At 40.3% G+C, this 18,732-nt stretch overlaps 1 protein-coding gene across 2 annotated transcripts in view; it reads left to right on the top strand.

Moving 5' to 3' along the window:
• Positions 1 to 18,732, top strand: part of uggt1 (UDP-glucose glycoprotein glucosyltransferase 1) — a 143,260-nt gene that overhangs the window by 105,019 nt on the left and 19,509 nt on the right. For both annotated transcript variants that reach the window (XM_043701924.1, XM_043701925.1), the window contains 4 exons: positions 1,674 to 1,758; positions 3,103 to 3,285; positions 9,640 to 9,800; positions 15,966 to 16,080. In XM_043701924.1, coding sequence (XP_043557859.1) covers positions 1,674 to 1,758; positions 3,103 to 3,285; positions 9,640 to 9,800; positions 15,966 to 16,080 — 544 coding nt within the window. The remainder of the gene's footprint in view (positions 1 to 1,673; positions 1,759 to 3,102; positions 3,286 to 9,639; positions 9,801 to 15,965; positions 16,081 to 18,732) is intronic.

An 18,732-nucleotide genomic window follows, 5' to 3' on the forward strand; every position in this document is an offset into this window, starting at 1 on the left:
AGGTTGTAAAAAGTCTTAGAGGCATACAGATTACATTGCAACGGGTGTGCACTCGGCAAGATCAGCATTATCTGAGTCTAGACAGTCCACTTGTCAGTTTAATAACAGCTGGGAAGAAGCTGTTCCTGAATCATCTGATGAGTATGTTCAGGCTTCTGTATCATCTGCCTGATGAAAGAGGCTGTAGGAGAGCATTACCAGGGTGCAAGAGGTCTTTGATGATGTTGGTAGCCTTTCCACTGCAGCGAGCCTTGTAAATGGAGTTCACGGATTGAAGGTTGACTTCTGTGATGGACTGGGCTGTGCACACCACCTTGTCTAGTTTCTTACAGTCCTGGGCAGAGCAGTTGCCATACCAGGCCATTATGCACCTTGACAGTCTGCTTTCAATGGTGCATTTGTAGAAGTTGGTAAGGACCCTTATGAATAGGCCAAACTTCCTGAGCCACCTGAGGAAGAAGATGCACTGTTGTGCTGCCTTGACCGCCACATCTATGTGGGGAATCCAGAACAAGTTATCGTCACTCCGAGGAATTTGATGCTCTCCACCTTCTCAATCTCAGCTCTGTTGATGTAGATCAGGGCTTCCATTCTTTCTGGAGTCAATGATCAGTTCTTTAGTTTTACCGATGTTGAGAGAGAGGTTCTCATTGCACCACATCACCAAGCCCTCCATTTCCCTTCTGTATTTTGATTCATCATTGTTAGATATCCGTCTTACTAGGGTGGTGTCGTCCGTGAACTTGTTCAAGTTTTGATACCTGATCTGAGTTCCATTCCCAGATTGTAGTCTCAGTATGGTGCAGGTACCATAATTTGCTCCTGATAAGATTCCTGATACAGATCACTATGTGTCACCATTGCTTGAAAGTGTGGATGCTTGAAAATTGGACATAGTTGTACTTACTGTCAAGAAACCTTCTGATGCTTACATTTATGCACCAATCTCATGTCTGAAGAGTAGACTTTTTGATGAGTAGCTATGTTAAAGAGAAAAGGTTGAATGAAACTATCCTTGCTTTCTTGGCTCAATTCTAATTCCAGTGTAACAGTGCACCTTGAGTTTGAGATATGTTTGAGGCTCACATTTCATTGCCAATATCTTAGGTGAGGGAATTGAGGCATGTTGAGCACCTACAAAACTTGATTTCACTCCACTGAGGTGTTATGAGAGCCACATGCCTGAACTCTACTACATACAAGCCTGTGCTGCTGGAAAAGTGTATTTTGAAATTTGATTAGGGATTACATCAATATGGTAGTTTGGCTGTTAATTAAGTCAAACAGTTAGTTATTGCAATTTAAAGATTCTGAGAAAAAGGGTGAATAATTCCTGAATTTGTCAATATACTCTAATAGGGCGTTCTGGTGCACAGACATGTCCGTATGTGGATATATTGATTTAAATGTGATAAATTTAAAATGTCAAAATGTCATGAAGGTAGGGAATAGCAATTTTGTCAATATGTTTCATCAGTATAATTTTGGAGTTAGAGATTTGACACATGCACCTCACATAAACATATTTAAAGTCTGATATATGTTTTCTACTTTGGCTTCATTTTGAACTATTGGATAGCAGTGTGTGCTATATTTGACACCTGTATATTTGGTAGGCAGTTCCTTCTTAGCTATGTATGATAAACTCCCTTGTCTTCCCTTTTGTTCTGCAGAATAATGATGCTGTCAGTGCTGAAACATACTGAAACACCAGTGAAATTCTGGTTCCTTAAGAACTACCTCTCACCCACATTCAAGGTTTGTAGAGAAAAAAAAATCATCAAATTGTAGTATGCTTAGAAAAGGGAAGATTTTATAATCCATTTGAGTATATATGTGAGAACAGAGTAGTCAAGGTTTATTTTTCTTCCCATGCACATTTTAAATAGTAGAATTCTGTTTGTCACTCCTTGACATTAGAAGTTTGCACCAAATTTTGGATACTTTGTTCTAAAATGTAAAATTAAACTAATTTCTGGGTGCAAATTGTGTATATTAGGTAACAAGTTGATTTTGTTAAGAGTATCTTCTATTCTATCTGGCATTTCCATTGTTATTATATCTGTAAGAACACTCCTTTGCCTCTCCTGGTGGATTATGGTACTCTGTTTCACCAGTTGTACTAATGTTCACCACCAGTATTCTTCATAGAAGCCCATGTTTTGATGCTAAATTAAGATTTTTATTCTGTTCTCAAGTGCTTAGCAATGATACTTAGTTCCTTTTATGGCGAGATTTCCTTCTCCATCTTGAATATCCTTTTGTTTGAGCAACAATGTCAGTTGGCCAAGAGATATTCAAAAAGCATGATATTATTGCTTTTGATTTTGCAATATTTCTTAACAGTTTAGTATTGTACAATTTCCCTCCCTTAATGCATCCTAGTACAACAAATTCTAAGTCTGGTCAGATTTTAAATCCAAACTACAGGCTGAATTTTAAACAAACTGCCCATACGCCTCAACATGAAGAATTTGCAAAGATCGTTTCACTTTCTGTGGAGCTTATTAAATTATCTTGTATCGAAACTGATGTGTTTGTGTTTAATTAATTAATAGCACAAAGTTTGTGCGAAGAATTGTAGCTCGGATGCTCGTTGTTGTGGTTCTGTTCGCCGAGCTGGAAGTTTTTGTTGCAAACGTTTCGTCCCCTGGCTAGGTGACATCATCAGTGCTTGGGAGCCTCCTGCGAAGTGCTTCTTTGATGTTTCCTCCGGTGTTTATAGTGGTCTGTCCCTGCCGCTTCCGGTTGTCAGTTTCAGCTGTACGCTGTAGTGGTTGGTATATTGGGTCCAGGTCGATGTGTTTGTTGATGGAGTTGATGGTCAACAAACACATCGACCTGGACCCAATATACCAACCACTACAGCGGACAGCTGAAACTGACAACCGGAAGCGACAGGGACAGACCACTATAAACACCGGAGGAAACATCAAAGAAGCGCTTCGCAGGAGGCTCCCAAGCACTGATGATGTCCCCTAGCCAGGGGACGAAACGTTTGCAACAAAAACTTCCAGCTCGGCGAACAGAACCACAACAATTAATAGCACAATTTGTAGCATTTCCTGAGAGCCACTGATGTACATTTCTGTGTCCTGGTAGGAATTTATCCCACACATGGCGAAGAAGTATGGTTTTCAGTATGAACTAGTGCAGTACAAATGGCCCAGGTGGCTCCATCAACAGACTGAAAAGCAAAGAATTATCTGGGGCTACAAGATCCTTTTCCTGGATGTACTTTTCCCACTGGCTGTTGACAAGATCCTATTTGTTGATGCTGATCAGGTAAACATTTCAATATATACTTTCTCAAATTACAGGTTTTCGATGTAACATGATGACAGCTGTCTAGACTCTGAAGTTTCTAAGTCAGAATAGTGATTATCATTGGACTGTTCACTTCTGGCCAATGGACTTATCACAGTTTTAAAAACATTTGAGATCCTGCCATCTGTTCCTCTCTATGCATTTTCTAGCAGTGATGAAGTATTAACATGAACAATTCCCTTCAGGTCCTATAAAACAAATGTACTTACTGCATTGGCAGTTTGTGTATGCATTGGATGTCCTGCTACAATAAAATCTGGGTCATAAATTGCTTTCCATTTGGAAGAAAAAATGACAAGTCAGTAGGGATAAGGTTTGCATTTCTTTTTGCTGAATGTGATGGTGTGAAGATTTTACTGAAGATTTCTGCACTTCCAATCAAAATAGTGGCATTAAAGACATTTAAATAGCTTTATGAAAGAGCCTAAGGAAGAGCTATCACTTGTTGCTTCCCTCCGATATGTGTCAAATGTGCCCTAGACATTGAAAAAGCAGTAGTATTGAACAGATTGTTTTTCCTTCTCCTCTCTCTGCCAGGTTTTTCACCTTCCTCCACAATTGCACAGGAACCATGCAATTTCTGGTATCAACTATAAACCTTTCTGTTTTAATGTGTGGGTCTGGATGTTTAATGCAGGCAGCCTTCTTAACCATTCATTTCAAAAAGGATTGCAGTGTTGAGCACAACTGGGTTTCCAACACAGATGACTGGATTGTGATCAGAGGCAAGGATGTGGAGTGCTATATGCCGCTTTTACCCAGAGATGTTAAGTCCAGTTAGGTGCCCCAACTAAAGTCAGCTAACTCATGACAGCCTGGGCACCAGAATATGAATATTTCCTAATCTGTAGCTTAACCAAAGCTGCTACCAGTTGCCTGTTGCTTATTTGCCTTTAACAAAAGAAAATGCAGGCCAATTCTGTGGACAAATTGAGTCATCTATCGATTTCTGCCCTTTTTGTGTCTAGTTTGTTTTTAAATACATGAATGTAAAGCTTAATCAAAAAGCTTTCATTCTATTTAGGAATAATTAGTCTTAGTTTTGTCCAAATTTCTTTGCATTTGTAACCATTTTAATGCAATCCATTACAATGCAGAGCTTGGTGCTTAAACCTTCCATTAAAATTACTTGCACTTTGGTGCATGCAGTTACTTAAAACCTGTGCAAATTTTCATTTGGAGAGGTAGCTATAGTTGGCAGATACAGTAGCTGGGAGAAAGTGAAGACTGCAGATGCTGGAGATTAGAGTCAAAAAGTGTGGTGCTGAAAAAACAAAAGCAGCATCCAAGGAGCAGGAGAGTTGATGTTGCGAGCATAAGCTCTTCATCAGGAAGATGAAGAGCTTATGCTCGAAACGTCAACTCTCCCCCTTCTCGGATGCTGCCTGATCAATTGTGCTTCTCCAGGTACAGTAGCTGAAACAATCTGCCTGAAGAGAAGTAGATCTGTGGGTTTTGACGTTTTGTTCCTGAAATATTGCCAAAAGGAGACAAGCAGTCAATACTTTTGCCTTTCACTCATCCAGATTGGGACAAAAAACGTAGAAGTGGGGCACTAATTTGTAAGGCAAGAGAAGAGAATGCTGATTGGTGGGCCATTTTTGCTGTGCAGACAAATTGAGCATTTATCCGGTATTACATGGATAAATGTGAAGTTATATAGTTCAAAGTTTGTGAGAAGATTTGTAGCTCGGGGTGCTCGTTGTTGTGGTTCTGTTCGCCGAGCTGGGAATTTGTGTTGCAGACGTTTCGTCCCATGTCTAGGTGACATCCTCAGTGCTTGGGAGCCTCCTGTGAAGCACTCCTGTGATCTTTCCTCTGGCATTTGTAGTGGTTTGAATCTGCCGCTTCCGGTTGTCAGTTCCAGCTGTCCGTTGCAATGGTCGGTATATTGGGTCCAGGTCGATGTGCTTATTGATTGAATCTGTGGATGAGTGCCATGCCTCTAGGAATTCCCTGGCTGTTCTCTGTTTGACTTGTCCTATAATAGTAGTGTTGTCCCAGTCGAATTCATGTTGCTTGTCATCTGCGCGTGTGGCTACTAAGGATAGCTGGTTGTGTCGTTTCGTGAACGACACGAAACAACACAACCAGTTATCCTTAGTAGCCACACATGCAGATGACAAGCAACATGAATTCGACTGGGACAACACTACTATTATAGGATAAGCCAAACAGAGAACAGCCAGAGAATTCCTAGAGGCATGGCACTCATCCACAGATTCAATCAATAAGCACATCGACCTGGACCCAATACACCGACCACTGCAACGGACAGCTGGAACTGACAACCGGAGGCGGCAGATTCAAACCACTACAAATGCCAGAGGAAAGATCACAGAAGTGCTTCACAGGAGGCTCCCAAGCACTGAGGATGTCACCTAGACATGGGACGAAACATCTGCAACACAAATTCTCAGCTCGGCGAACAGAACCACACATTATATAGTTTGATGTGAAAAACAAAATGATGATTTAATGGAAAATGGGGATATAACATATGATATAGTATAGCACAAGAACAGGCCCTTCAGTCCACCAAGCCTACACTGATTCTTAATCCTTATTTAGAACCACTACCTATTGCCCATGGACAGAGTAGATGTTGGGAAGATGTTTTCATTGGTAGGACAGACTAGGACCCGAGGATATAGCCTTAGAGTAAGGGGAAGACCTTTTAGAACAGAGATAAGGAGAAACTTCTTCAACCAGAGAATGGTGAATTCATTGGCACAGAAGGCTGTGGCGGTCAGCTTATTGAGTATATTTAAGACTGAGATTGATATGTTCTTGAGGATCAAGGAGATTCAGGGTTATGGGAGAATGTGTTTGAGAAACGTACCAGCCATGATTGAATAGCACAACAGACTCAATGGGCTGAATGGCCTAATTGCTACTCCTATGTCTTATGGTCTTGTATGCAATTTCTAACCCTGTATTTGCCTTCTGCTTGTGTGTCTCTAGCAGTGCGTTCCAGGCACCAATCACCCTGTGTGTGAAACATTTTCTCTGCTTTTCTCCCCTAAACTTCCCCCTATCAATTTGAACCGCTGTCCTCTTGCAATTGACCTTTCCACCCTGGGTTAAAGCCTCTAGCTATTCATCCTATTTATGCCTCTTATAATGTTGTAGACATCTGCAACATTAGAGGCCCCTCCACCTCTGTGAAACCAATGTAAGTTTATCCAACCTCGCCTCATAACCAAAACCCTCCAGATCAGGCATCATTCTGGTAAACCTCCTCTGCACCGTCTCCAAAGCATCCACATCCTTCTGGTAGTGTGGCAATCAGAACTGGACGCAATATTCCAAATGTAGCTCAGTCGAAGGTTTATACAGCTGTAACATGACTTGCCAACTTTTGTATTTGCTGCCTCGGTCGATGAAGGCAAGTGTGCCATATGCCTTCTTGACCACCTTATCCATCTGTGTTGCCACTTGAAGGGTTCTGTGGACCTGCTCACCCAGATCTCTGTACATCTCAATGATCCTAAGGTTCTGCTATTTATTGTATAATTCACACCTGAATTTGAACTTCCAAAATGCATCACCTCGCATTTGCCTAATATGCAGATACTCATTTGCAATATTTGAATCTGCAGCTACATCCTGTGCTCAACATTTCCATTGAATTAGAACAACCAAATGAACTCCTTTCCTTAATGCACTAATTGGGAAATCTGTCAATGGATTCAGCTACTATCTACTGTAAGCTTATGTTCACAGATCAATATATTCATTAAGATTTCTATAATTCGACACCCTGCAGTATTGATCTTAATTGGTAACCTAGTGAATAAGGTCCAAGCCATCTGCTCACCATGTAAGCATGATGCTAGAATAGAGTATGTCAAAAATGTCCTGTATGATAATGGCTACATCATCCACTGTTTATCTCACAAACTCATAAAAGGACCTATGTAACATGGTCTTGAGTGGTGCATCGTCAACCTCCGATTGCCCTCGAAGGGGAAGATAACTCAAACATTTGAACAACATTTGAAGCCCTCTGTCTCATGGTGCAAATTTGCAGTAAACCCATGAGTTGTTCCCACCAACAAGCTTTTGCTGTCAAGCCCAAAAGCTGTTTTGCCTGCCATACAAATGAGTAACACGATAGGGTCAATTTGATACTGATTATAAAGATCAAAAATCCCAACATCTGGTAGACTGTGTCAAAACAACAGGTCCTGTTGTCTGTTCACAGCCATTGCTTGCAAGTCTCAGAAACATATGCCCACGATAATTCTGCTGTTGAAATGCTCAGATTAAACGAATTTTAAGATGATCAGTCAGGCTCGCAGTGTAATGCACTCTGTCTGCTAGAAGTGTTAACATAACAACTTTGTTTTGATTAGACGATAGAAATTCTTACATACAATGGACCTTTTCCAGTGAAAAGAAAAAGGGATCACAGAAATTGCTAGCTTCTGCTGTTTTCGCTTGGCAATACCCTATCCAGTCAGACTGTCAACTGTTCCTAATACATATCCACGCCAGCATTGGCTCAAAGAATCAGCCTCATTTTTTCATGCTGCATACAGTAAATTGAAGTCCCTGTTTGATTCTTGTGTCTTCATCCTGATCAGTGCAAGGCCAGGAACTTTGATTTGTCTTCTTGCATCAACATTTAAGTTGTGTTTCTGAAAACTGATGTGATTCCTAAAACCTTAAAAATTAACTTGAAATCATGTTTGGAAGTTTTACATGACTGTTTCTTCAATTTATTAGATATTCGCAGATAGATAGTGAAGGCTTTTGGAATGCTTTCCTTTATTGGTCAGTGCATTGAGTATAGTAGTTGGAAGGTCATGTTGCAGCTATACAGGACATTGGTTAGGTCACTTTTGGAATATTATGTGCAATTCTGGTTTCCCTCCTATTGGAAGGATGTTGTGAAACTTGGAAGAGTACAGAAAAGACTTACAAGGATGTTGCCAGGGTTGGAGGGTTCGAGCTACAGGGAGAGGCCGAATAGGCTGTGGCTGTTTTCCTTGGAGTGTCGGAGGCTGAGGGGGTGACCTTTATAGACGTTTGTAACATCATGAGTGGCTTGGGTAGGGTAAATAGACAACATCTTTTCCTGGGGTGGCCGAGTCCAGAACTAAAGGGCACAGGTTTAAGGTGAGAGGGAAAAGATTTAAAACTGACCTAAGGGGCAGATTTTTCATGCAGAGGGTGATGCGTGTATGGAATGACCTGCCAGAGGAAGTGGTAGAGGCTGGTGCAATTACAGTATTTAAAAGGCATCCAGATGGGTATATGAACAGGAAAGGTAGAGTGATATGAACTAAATGCTGACAAATGGGCCTACCGTATATATTGGAGAATTTGTTTGACTTTTTTAACGTTAAGTTTAAGGGGTTGACTGTTACATGGATACTACTTTTGAGGGGCTGAAATTCATGCCTGTCAAAATTCACACCATAATATTAGCAGAAACCCAATTGATCTCTAAGCGAATTAAAAAAAAACAGTTCTGAAGACCCGGAATGGAGAGGGATGACTGGCAGACTGGAAAGCCAAAGCTGAGCAAGATGGCTGACATACTGACTCATAAATGTTGATCTGTTATCTGTGAAGACCTAGGATTGACTTTTACATGAGATATATGGAAAACTCCAGATTTTTTTGGTTAAAAATAGGTGGTCCACTTTTACATGAAATTGACTATTACTCGAGTATATAAGGTAGATTGACTTAGGATATCTGGTCGGCATGGACGTGTTGGACTGAAGGGTCTGTTCCCATGTAGTACCCTCCAACCGCAGGGGATGAACTTGGACTTCACCAGTTTCTTCATCCCCCCTCCCCCCACCTTGTCTCAGCCGGATCCCTCCAGCCCGGCACCGCCTTCCTGACCTGCAGTCTTCTTCTTGACCTCTCCGCCTCCATCCTACTCCGACCTATCACCCTCACCTTGACCTCTTTCCACCTATCAAATTTCCAACGCCCCTCCTCCAAGTCCCTCCTCCCTACCTTTTATCTTCTCCTGCTGAACACTCTCTGCTCATTCCTGAAGAAGGGCCTGTGCCCGAAACGTCGAATCTCCTGTTCCCTGGATGCTGCCTGACCTGCTGTGCTGTTCCAGCAATAAAGTTTCAACCCATGTAGTACATCACTGTGACTCTTTTTAACTGTGATATTCAACAGCTTGCCTTAGCTATGTTTTTAGAATCATGAAGTTGATTCAGCTCCAGTTGCAAAGTTCAATCCTTAGTAAATCACCAAGTTGTTAAATATATTGCAACTCCTGCCAAGAATCAGGAAAAGTGTAATGTGTTTGCCTCATCAGTTTTCCTTTTCTTATAGATAGTGCGAGCTGACTTGAAGGAGCTGCGTGACCTGGACCTTGAAGGAGCTCCCTATGGGTACACTCCTTTCTGTGAAAGTCGTAAGGAAATGGATGGATATCGCTTCTGGACATCAGGTTACTGGGCTAATCACCTACAGGGCAGGAAGTACCATATAAGGTATAACTGTAATTATTTATGACACAGCAAGTTGATCACTATGTCTACCTTATCAGTCTTTTTGTAGTCTAAACTAAACTCCTTTGGTACCAGTGTGCCACTGGATTCAATTTTACTGTTGTGAAGTGCTTTGACCTACCCTTAATGTAAAAAGACATCACTGGTACAAAATCAAATTATTGTGAAATCTCACTCTGCTTTACCTGCCGAGTAATTCACTATTATTTTCAATGTTTGTTTTAATTTTTCTTTATCTTTATCTGTTTCTGATGTGCCAAGATTCCTATTGTTTTCTTTTCTTAGGGTTGGTTTATGAAAAAATTTGAAAATTGGAAATCCTGTGGCTGTTGGTTCTTGATGCAACCAAAGTTGTGTTTTGGTAGAGCAGCCACGAGAGGCACAGACTTTGACAGCAACTTGTGACGCCCATAGTAGTGTAGAATCTTGGTACTTGTGGAGTGGCAAACTTTGGTGTCAATGTATTGCAGCCTGTCATTGATCGTCAGAGTTGTTGATAACTTATTCTCGAAATATCGTACTGATAATTCTGACTCAAACCTGCCAAGGATCATTTTTCGCATTTCAATAAATGTAAATTTTCAGAGCATACATGAAGCTGCTAAAGCCACTTAGCTCCTTAATAGCTCCTACATCACTGGGAGTGCTGCTTCTGACTGCAGCTGAAGCAAAAAAAAAGTACCCTTTCTTCAGTTACCAACCTCCTCTCCTTCAAATCTACTATCATCACACTGCTCCTCAAAAACCAATCTATGACCTTCCACCTCTGTAACTATGCTCCGTCCCCAACTTCCCTTTCCTCACCAAGGTTTTCCCAAATCTGTACTTGTATTGTTCAGGAGAAAGTGAGGACTGCAGGTGTTAGAGATCAGAGTTGAGTGTGTGGTGCTGGAAAAGCACAGTGGCGCAGCAGAATCAACATTTCGGGCATAAGCACTTCATCAGGAATCGTCTGTATTGTTCAGAGTGGATTAATTCTAACTCCACTCAGGATTCTGCCGCCACCACATAATCGCTCTTACCAGTCTCACAAGTGACATTCTGTGTGACCATGACAAAGATCTTTTTCCCTCTTTACCTGTCTGCAGACATTAACACAGCCGACAGTACTTGTGCAGCATGACCACAAATGCTCCCCGTACATAGATCCTTGGCCATCTCCTGTTTCCTACCACCTTTCTGTCCCTTTGCGATATCATTTACAAAGCATTGGTTTCCATATTTATATTGCTGACACCCTTCACCACCCCTCTTAATCCTTTCACTGTCTCTAAATTATCAGACTATGCTGGATGAGCAAAACTTTCCTTCATCTTAATATTGAAATGCTGAAGCTATTTTTTCTTGGTCTTTGCCAAAAGCTCTGGTCTCTGTCCACTGACTTCAGCCCTCTCCAGTGATCTGCCCAAGGTTAAACCCAACTCTAATGGTATCACATTTGATCCTTAGTTGAGGATCTGTCATGGCATCACTAAGACCACTTTTTCCACAGTTTCAAATGGTCCACCTCCACCCTTCCTAAGCTTATCTGCTTTGGGGTCTTCATCTGTGATTTTACTACTCCTAAACTTGGTTATTACTTGGAACCCTTGTCTGGTCTCTCATGTTCTACTCCTTGTGAACTTAAAGGTCACCTAAATTTCTAAAGCAAATATCCTTATTCCCACTGAATGCCATTTGTTCATCACTTCTCTGATCGTTGATTGGTATTGGGTTCCAATTAAGCAAATTCTCAATCTTCGTATCTTTGTTTTCAAAGCCCTTCATGATTGTGACCCCCTACCTCTGTATTCTTCACTAGTCCTACATTCCTCTGAAATATTCATGTTTATTCCAAATGTGGCCTCTTGAATATCCCTGAGTCCACTCATGTACATTGAGCTGCTCAGGATCTAAATCTCCTTATCTCCTTATGTTAAATTTTGTTTGATAAGGCACTTTAAGATGCTTTCCTATGCCAATCATTCAACCTGATTTATTGAGGAGGTCTACAGTTACTTGCTCTGTTCACCTAGTTCCCAAGTTGCTTGTTTCCCTTTGTCATGGCATTATTAGCTCGCATTTCTCATAATTTACCAAGCACAAATTTATAAACAAGCAATAAGTGGCAGATGCTATTAAATGCTCTAGTATATCAAAATTGACGAGTGCCTACTGCTTCCTAAATAGACCCCACCTGTCCTCTCTACTACAAGTATGCATTTCTGTTTTATGCAATTTGAAGCTAAAATGCTGCAAAGGACAAGCATGAGGTTTTTCATTCAGTCTGGGCAAGAAAGGCACATAAAGTTGTGTCTTGGAATGGTGACTGTGTGGAATCATTTGATGTGTTTTGTTGTTTTCCTCATTTTGATATTAAATGAAATGGATTATTTTTGTAATCTCTTATTGTTGCAAAATCTTTTGCTGTTTGGCTAAAGTGGAGGAACAGTGTTTTTAAAATATAACCTGATACCAGGGCGCCCTCCCATCAATGCATCAAGTACATTTACATAAGACTATTCGTATTCTGAGGACATATCAAAGCACTTCACAGCCACATTTGGAGTGTAGTCTGTTTTGTTCTGTAAGCAGATGTGTCAGCTAGAACACAAAGTTCCAGAAAGATTAAATGAGCTAACTGGCAAGTCAATTGACTTTGCTTATGTTGGATGACCTTTACATCCACCTGAATTGCAACACTTAGCTTCAATTTTAATACCTTATTCAAATGACAACAGCTTAGACCGTGCACCACTCCTCATTATTGCATTGAAGTGTTGACTTTGATTACTTCAAGTCCTTAGGTGGAAATTGATCCCATAACACAAAATGTGACTTAATTTTCAAAGTGCCTTTTACAAAGGGCTGCAGTGCCACCATGTGCCAAAGGGCAGCAATGGTTTTCCCTCACTCAATCTTCACCTCTCATTTTTCCACAATTTGCAGTCAAATGGATGGTTAGTTACTGGTATGACAAATGAATATAGTTCTGAAAAATAAACATCTACATTTTGCAGGTTTTCTTGTGATAAAGGCTAAGTTTAAAAAATCAGTAGAATTATTTTGATAACTTGTAGTCAAACAAAATAGCATATCCATTGTTTATTTGCAAATACTTCAATGATGATCAGTGAATAGCTTTTCAAAAATAACAGCTTTCTGTGTCTCACTGATGAAATGCAATGAAATATCTGAATTTGCTGTTCTTGTATGCAATATTCAAACTGGACTTTATATATAAAGTCAAGTCTTATTCAGTTCAGTCTAATTACTCTCTAAGAAACTTATGAATAGTAATTACCCCTAGTTAATGTCGCCATACTGAAAATTATTGTGTTTCATTCCTTCAGGTCTTAATTGTTGGATATTTTAATGTCTCTCGCTGTTTCTGTCGCAGTCCACTTGTGTTTTCTTCTTTAAGTACCTTATCTGACATTGAATTCTCCCACTCCAAGAGCAAGGTTTTTTGGATAGCTGGATTTTTTTGTCCTGCCACCTGAGGAATTGGTGGGGAACACGTGCCCCTGTAGTGATACCCAGGGACCATTAATTGATTGGAGACAAGATACCTGTCCCCTCTCAGTAACGCTAGTGGCAATAGTGATCAAGATTGAAACAACAAGCAGCCCCCAGGTTCTAGTTCAGATGAATAAGGGTGTGAATTGACATGGAAAATTACAATGTTGTTACCATTAAGGAAGTGTCATTAAGGGAGGGGTAGGAATGACAACTCAACGTTCCATGGTATAGGATCTTCAAACAGAATAGAGAAGGATGTAAAAGAGGAGGTGGTGTTGCAATACTAATCAAGATACTGAGGAGGAATGATAATTTAGAAGCATAGTCAATTGAGGCTTTGTGGGTAGAAGTTAGGAATAAAAAGGGGGCAGTCAAATCACTAGGAGTGTCATATAGACCCACAAACAGTTAGTGGGCAATAGATGAGTAGCTATGTAGTCAGTTCACTAGGGGACCTAAAAACAATAATAGGGTAATTATATTAGGAGATTTCAACTTTTCCCGCAATAATTGGGATAGTCATAGTGTAAAATATTTAGAAAAAGTAGATTTCTTGAAATTTATTTAGGAGAGCTTTTTATATCAACATGCAAGAATCCCAACAAGGGGTGATGTGGTACTGGACCTAGTTCCAGGGAATGAAGCCAGACAGTTGTTCACGGTGGCAATGGGAGAGCATTGTAGTGACCATTGTACGTATTAAGCTTGTTGTGGAAAAGGAAAAAGATGGTCTACAGAAAAGGGTTTGGATTGTTGAAGGCAGATTTTGTCAAAGTAAGGCAGATTCTGGCCAAAGTAGATTTGAAACAGCTATTTCTCGGTAAATCTACAGCAGAACATTGGGGAGGCATTCAAATTTGGCATGAATACAGGCCCGATGTGTTCACTTCATGATAAAATGTAAGAGCAACAAGCTCATAAATCTCTCGATGTCTAGGAATATTCAGGATAAGAAGGAAGGAAGAATTTTTTAACAGGTACAAAGGGAGTAAGTCAACAGAGACCCCAGTGGAGTATAGAAAGTGCAAGAGGGAAATTAAGAGAACAGTTTGGAGAACAAAGAAAGTCATGTTAAAAAACTAAGATTTGGGACAATCCTGAGAGATTCTCTCAGTACATCAAGTGGAAGAGATTACCGAGGGAAAGAGTAGTACTCTTTAGGGACCAAGAGGCAGTCTGTGTGTGGAGCTAGCGGACAACAGCAGGGTGTAAACAAATACATCTCATCTTTCTTCACTCTGGAGAAGGAGGGTATAGGAGGGTCAGTGAGGTTCTTGAGTAGTTTGACATAGGTAGTGAGGAGGTTTTGAGCTTTTAGTGGGCTTAAAATGGACAAACCCCCAAATCCAGATGAGTTGTATCCGAGGCTTGTGTGAGAAACAAGGGAAGAAGTTAAAGCAGATCTGAATCATGGGAAGTGCCAGAAGACTACAGACAGTTAATGTGGTTCCACTTTCCAAGAGGAGGTAATTCAAGGAAGGCACCTGCTTGTTTCTGCCCAAAGAATAAGCAGAGTCACCTGCTGAATATCCTCTCTACCCTGAATTCCTCCTGCCACCTCAAAATTGCTCTTATAATTTAGTGCCCTCAATAGGGGCAAGGTTGGACAGGCTGCACTCACCTTTGCCTGTCCAAGGTAAAGTTACAGAGAAGAGGGTACAGGGAAGTTGCATAAAGCGTTTCAGGGTTGGTTTGTTAATTCTGCAAGGAACTTCATAGACCTCACTGCCTGAAAATCTTCCAACAGTGGACTGTAAAATTCTCCCCTGAGTTACATATCTTTCTTGGTTGTTACACTGTTAATTTCGCAATCCTTCAGTCTAGTGAAGGAAATACATGTTTGGTTGCTTTGTTCATTCAGGCTCTCGACTCACTTCCCTCACCGCAACATTAGCAATTCATGTTTTCAGTCTCATGCTAGACTAAAAATTTCGATACTTAAATATGCTTTGCAAGTCTAATTAATAGCAGGCCTCATTGATTCACTATTTTTGAAATGATATCTTGTGATATTTAATTGGAATTGCTCTGTAGATAAGCCTAAACAATTATTTTAATAAATAAATAATGTGCAATTTAAAATCTGACTCAGTGTACAGGACAGTTTTACCTGTGTCTAGAATCGCTGTTACTTATAGTGAAATTTGGAATCAACCATGAAGCTTTTTTAATGATTTCTGAGATTGATCCAGGGGAATTTTCAACAGTTACTCGGTGAATTCTAATTCTGAGCTTCACTTGTATATCAAAATTAGGAAGGCACATTACTTAGTCCCCTCCTTACCTGAACAAATTCCTGCTGTGCAGACTGTTTTGTAAGTGTCAGTAATTGCTGTGGGGAGATCTGTGGCCATGCATGCTTCCAAATACATGCGCAGAACATTTGCAGAATTTTTGCAGAATTTTTGCTTTTTGGTAACCACAGTTTGTGAGGTGAATGGATAGTAGAAAGCTATTTCTAAGCTTTGAAGCAGAATCTTATTGTCATGCCTTTTTGTAATCATAGTGAGTAGCTGAGTCTCTTTGTAGCATTATTATCATACTGTAGCCGTGGCACACTGATATTTTTTTGCTATCATCACTTTAATAATATAATGATTTTAATATTTTTTAAAAATCCTTTTTTTAAAAATTCTATCCATTTAGTGCCTTATATGTAGTGGACTTAAAGAAATTCCGAAAGATTGCTGCTGGTGATAGACTCCGAGGGCAGTATCAAGGTCTCAGTCAGGATCCAAACAGCTTATCCAATCTTGACCAGGTATGTATACGAGTTCTTAGAATTGAGGTGTGACAACTAATGATGCTGGAATGAGTTGTGGAATTTATCAAAGTTAATCCACATCTTAATTTATGACAGGTCATTATTCATTTACAGATATACATTTATGCATATAAGATTGGAAATAAACGATATATTGGAAAATCCATACACTGCTATATTCTTGGTTGGACTTACTATATTAGACTACCATGAGGCAAATTATTCTGTGTGCTTCTCTGCACAAATGCACTTATTTCTTACATTAGATTGGCACGGACGCTGAGCCTTTTTTTTAATCCTGAGGATTTTTAACCAATGTACTTTCGTCCCTGTTGTTCCTTCACCTTTTTCTTCAACTTGAACCTGTAGTCCTGGAAACCAGCTTCTCATTTGAAGCCAAAATTCTGCAGAAGATGGAAATCTGAAATAGAGGCAGAATTTGGTTGAAATATTCAGCAGGTGGGGCAGCAGAAAGAGAACAATATAACTAATGTTTTAGTTCAGTGACCCTTCATCAGAATTCTTCTTGTTGGGTTCCTTTCATCAAAGTTAGATTACCCTGCAGCTAGAAATTGAAAACTGAATATACTGGAGAAACTCAGCATCGGTAGCATCTTTGTAGAAAGAAAGAGTTAGCATTTTAAAGGAGAGTCAAGTTAGATTTAAATCATTCACTGTCTTTCTCTCTCCATAAATGCTGACAGACCTGCTGAATTTCTCTAGCACTTTGCTTTCTTTCACATTTTCAGCATCTAAAGTAATTTGCTTTAGATATTTTTTTCTGACTTGATAATTTGTCTACGTAAGGTACTTTAAGGAGCAAGTTCCTTGCTTAGCACTGACTAGAACTTTCCTTGTCCTTTTTCAACTTTCCTTTTGTTAGATCAGATGGTGTAGTCAGGATCAAATTCTGCACTGGGGAATGGGAAACCAGGCAGGGATTTTAATAGTAAATGGTAGTTTCCCAAAGTCAGGATTATAATTATGGATTAAGTTGGCGACAGACTGGAAGCGAATCAGTAAGTGGTGGGAATATATTTTTGATAAATTGACATATCATGCATACTCATTAAAAAGCATTCATTACATTAAATGGTAACTTTTGAGATTAATTGTACAGAAAAGAAGTGATATGCCTTCAGAAACACAATGGTTAAAAGTTGTGTGCAGCCAGCTAGGTGAGCTTGTTGGAAGATTTTGGCTATAGCAGAGGTGCTTTTCTTCAATGGGAAATTTTGTTGGACCAAGAGACAAGTTTGGTAAGAGGTCAGTCCATGGCTGTCTGTGTTAAGCAGATGGTTAATAGTGAGATTATTGAGGGTCACTGAGAATTGAGCGGGGGAGCTGCAAAACACCTAGAAGGTCAATTTCTACAGTGTGAGCTTCAGTGTAAAAGGAGATCAAAAGTTGATTGCAGATTTGGAAGGTGTTGTCTCAATAATCCTGGTGAGGTGTTGCAATGAATCTTGTAGTTGGTCCAGCTGCTGCCACAGTGCACAGTGGTACATGGAATGAATATTAAAGCTGCTAGATGGAGCACTAATCAAGTGAGCTGCTTTGGCCTGGATGGCGGCCTTCCTTCCTGACTTGAGTACTGCAGACCAATGGCAAGCTTATTGTTTGCATCAATATATAATTGTCTCTCTAATACAATAAAGCATTTGTTATGACAAAGCCATGGTCTAGGCATTTCGGAAAGACATTACTGCATTTCCATAGGAGCGACTGCCAATTTTAGTAGCTGCTATGACATTTCCTTATGGTTCCAGAATTATTGATGGGCTTTTGATAATTACTTTTGTTGTTGTGGGGGAAAAATACTTTGGGCTGAATCTTACTTTTTTGGCTAAGAGACAGTTTTTTGTTGAATTTCATGAAGAATTGCAGAGGCCAAGTGGACTTTCTGACAAAAGTTACCATTAACTAACTAAACCCCCCTCCCCCCACTGTTCAATTCTAGCCCAAACCTACCAATTCTAGTCAGAATATACCACCCGCATTGCTGGGATATTCTGCTGTGGTCTGGCTCGGTCAGCATCTGATGTTGTCACCTGGATTGGTGCAGTCTCAGCTATCTGGAATAATGCCCAGCAATGTAACAAGAAGGTCAATGTCCATCTGTTCTCCACCAGTATAAGTGCTACCACCTATTCTCCAATACCTCACTCTTAATCTATCTTTGTTTTTGTACCAACCTTCCAACAAGGCCAACACTCTATCGCTCTCAGTATTGGCTGCAACATCATTCTTCACTAGCTATCACTCACCCCAACCTCTGACAGTGTAAACCCGCCATGGGCTCTGCACTCCCTACTCACTCACTTGTGACACCTCCCCACCTACACCTAAGCCAACAGCTTTGCCACCCACTTTAATACCTGTGTGTGTGTGTCTTTTTCACTCATTCCGTAAGGAAGACAGCTCCCAATAGAATCAAGATTTTCCAGATGGATTGTGGGCTTCCCAGTTCAGCTCCTCATCCCTAATGTGGAGAGCATCTCGAAGCTAACCTCCTCAAGCAGCTGACTGACTGACTGTGGCCAAGCTCCTTGACTGATATTGAAGGTTGACCATGACTTATTGTACTGGGACCCCTTGACTTGTCTGAAGATTGCTGATAGCCATGATTTCCTGACTTTTGTCTGTGCT

The sequence above is a fragment of the Chiloscyllium plagiosum genome, chromosome 13, assembly GCF_004010195.1.
Source record: "Chiloscyllium plagiosum isolate BGI_BamShark_2017 chromosome 13, ASM401019v2, whole genome shotgun sequence".
Taxonomy (NCBI): domain Eukaryota; kingdom Metazoa; phylum Chordata; class Chondrichthyes; order Orectolobiformes; family Hemiscylliidae; genus Chiloscyllium; species Chiloscyllium plagiosum.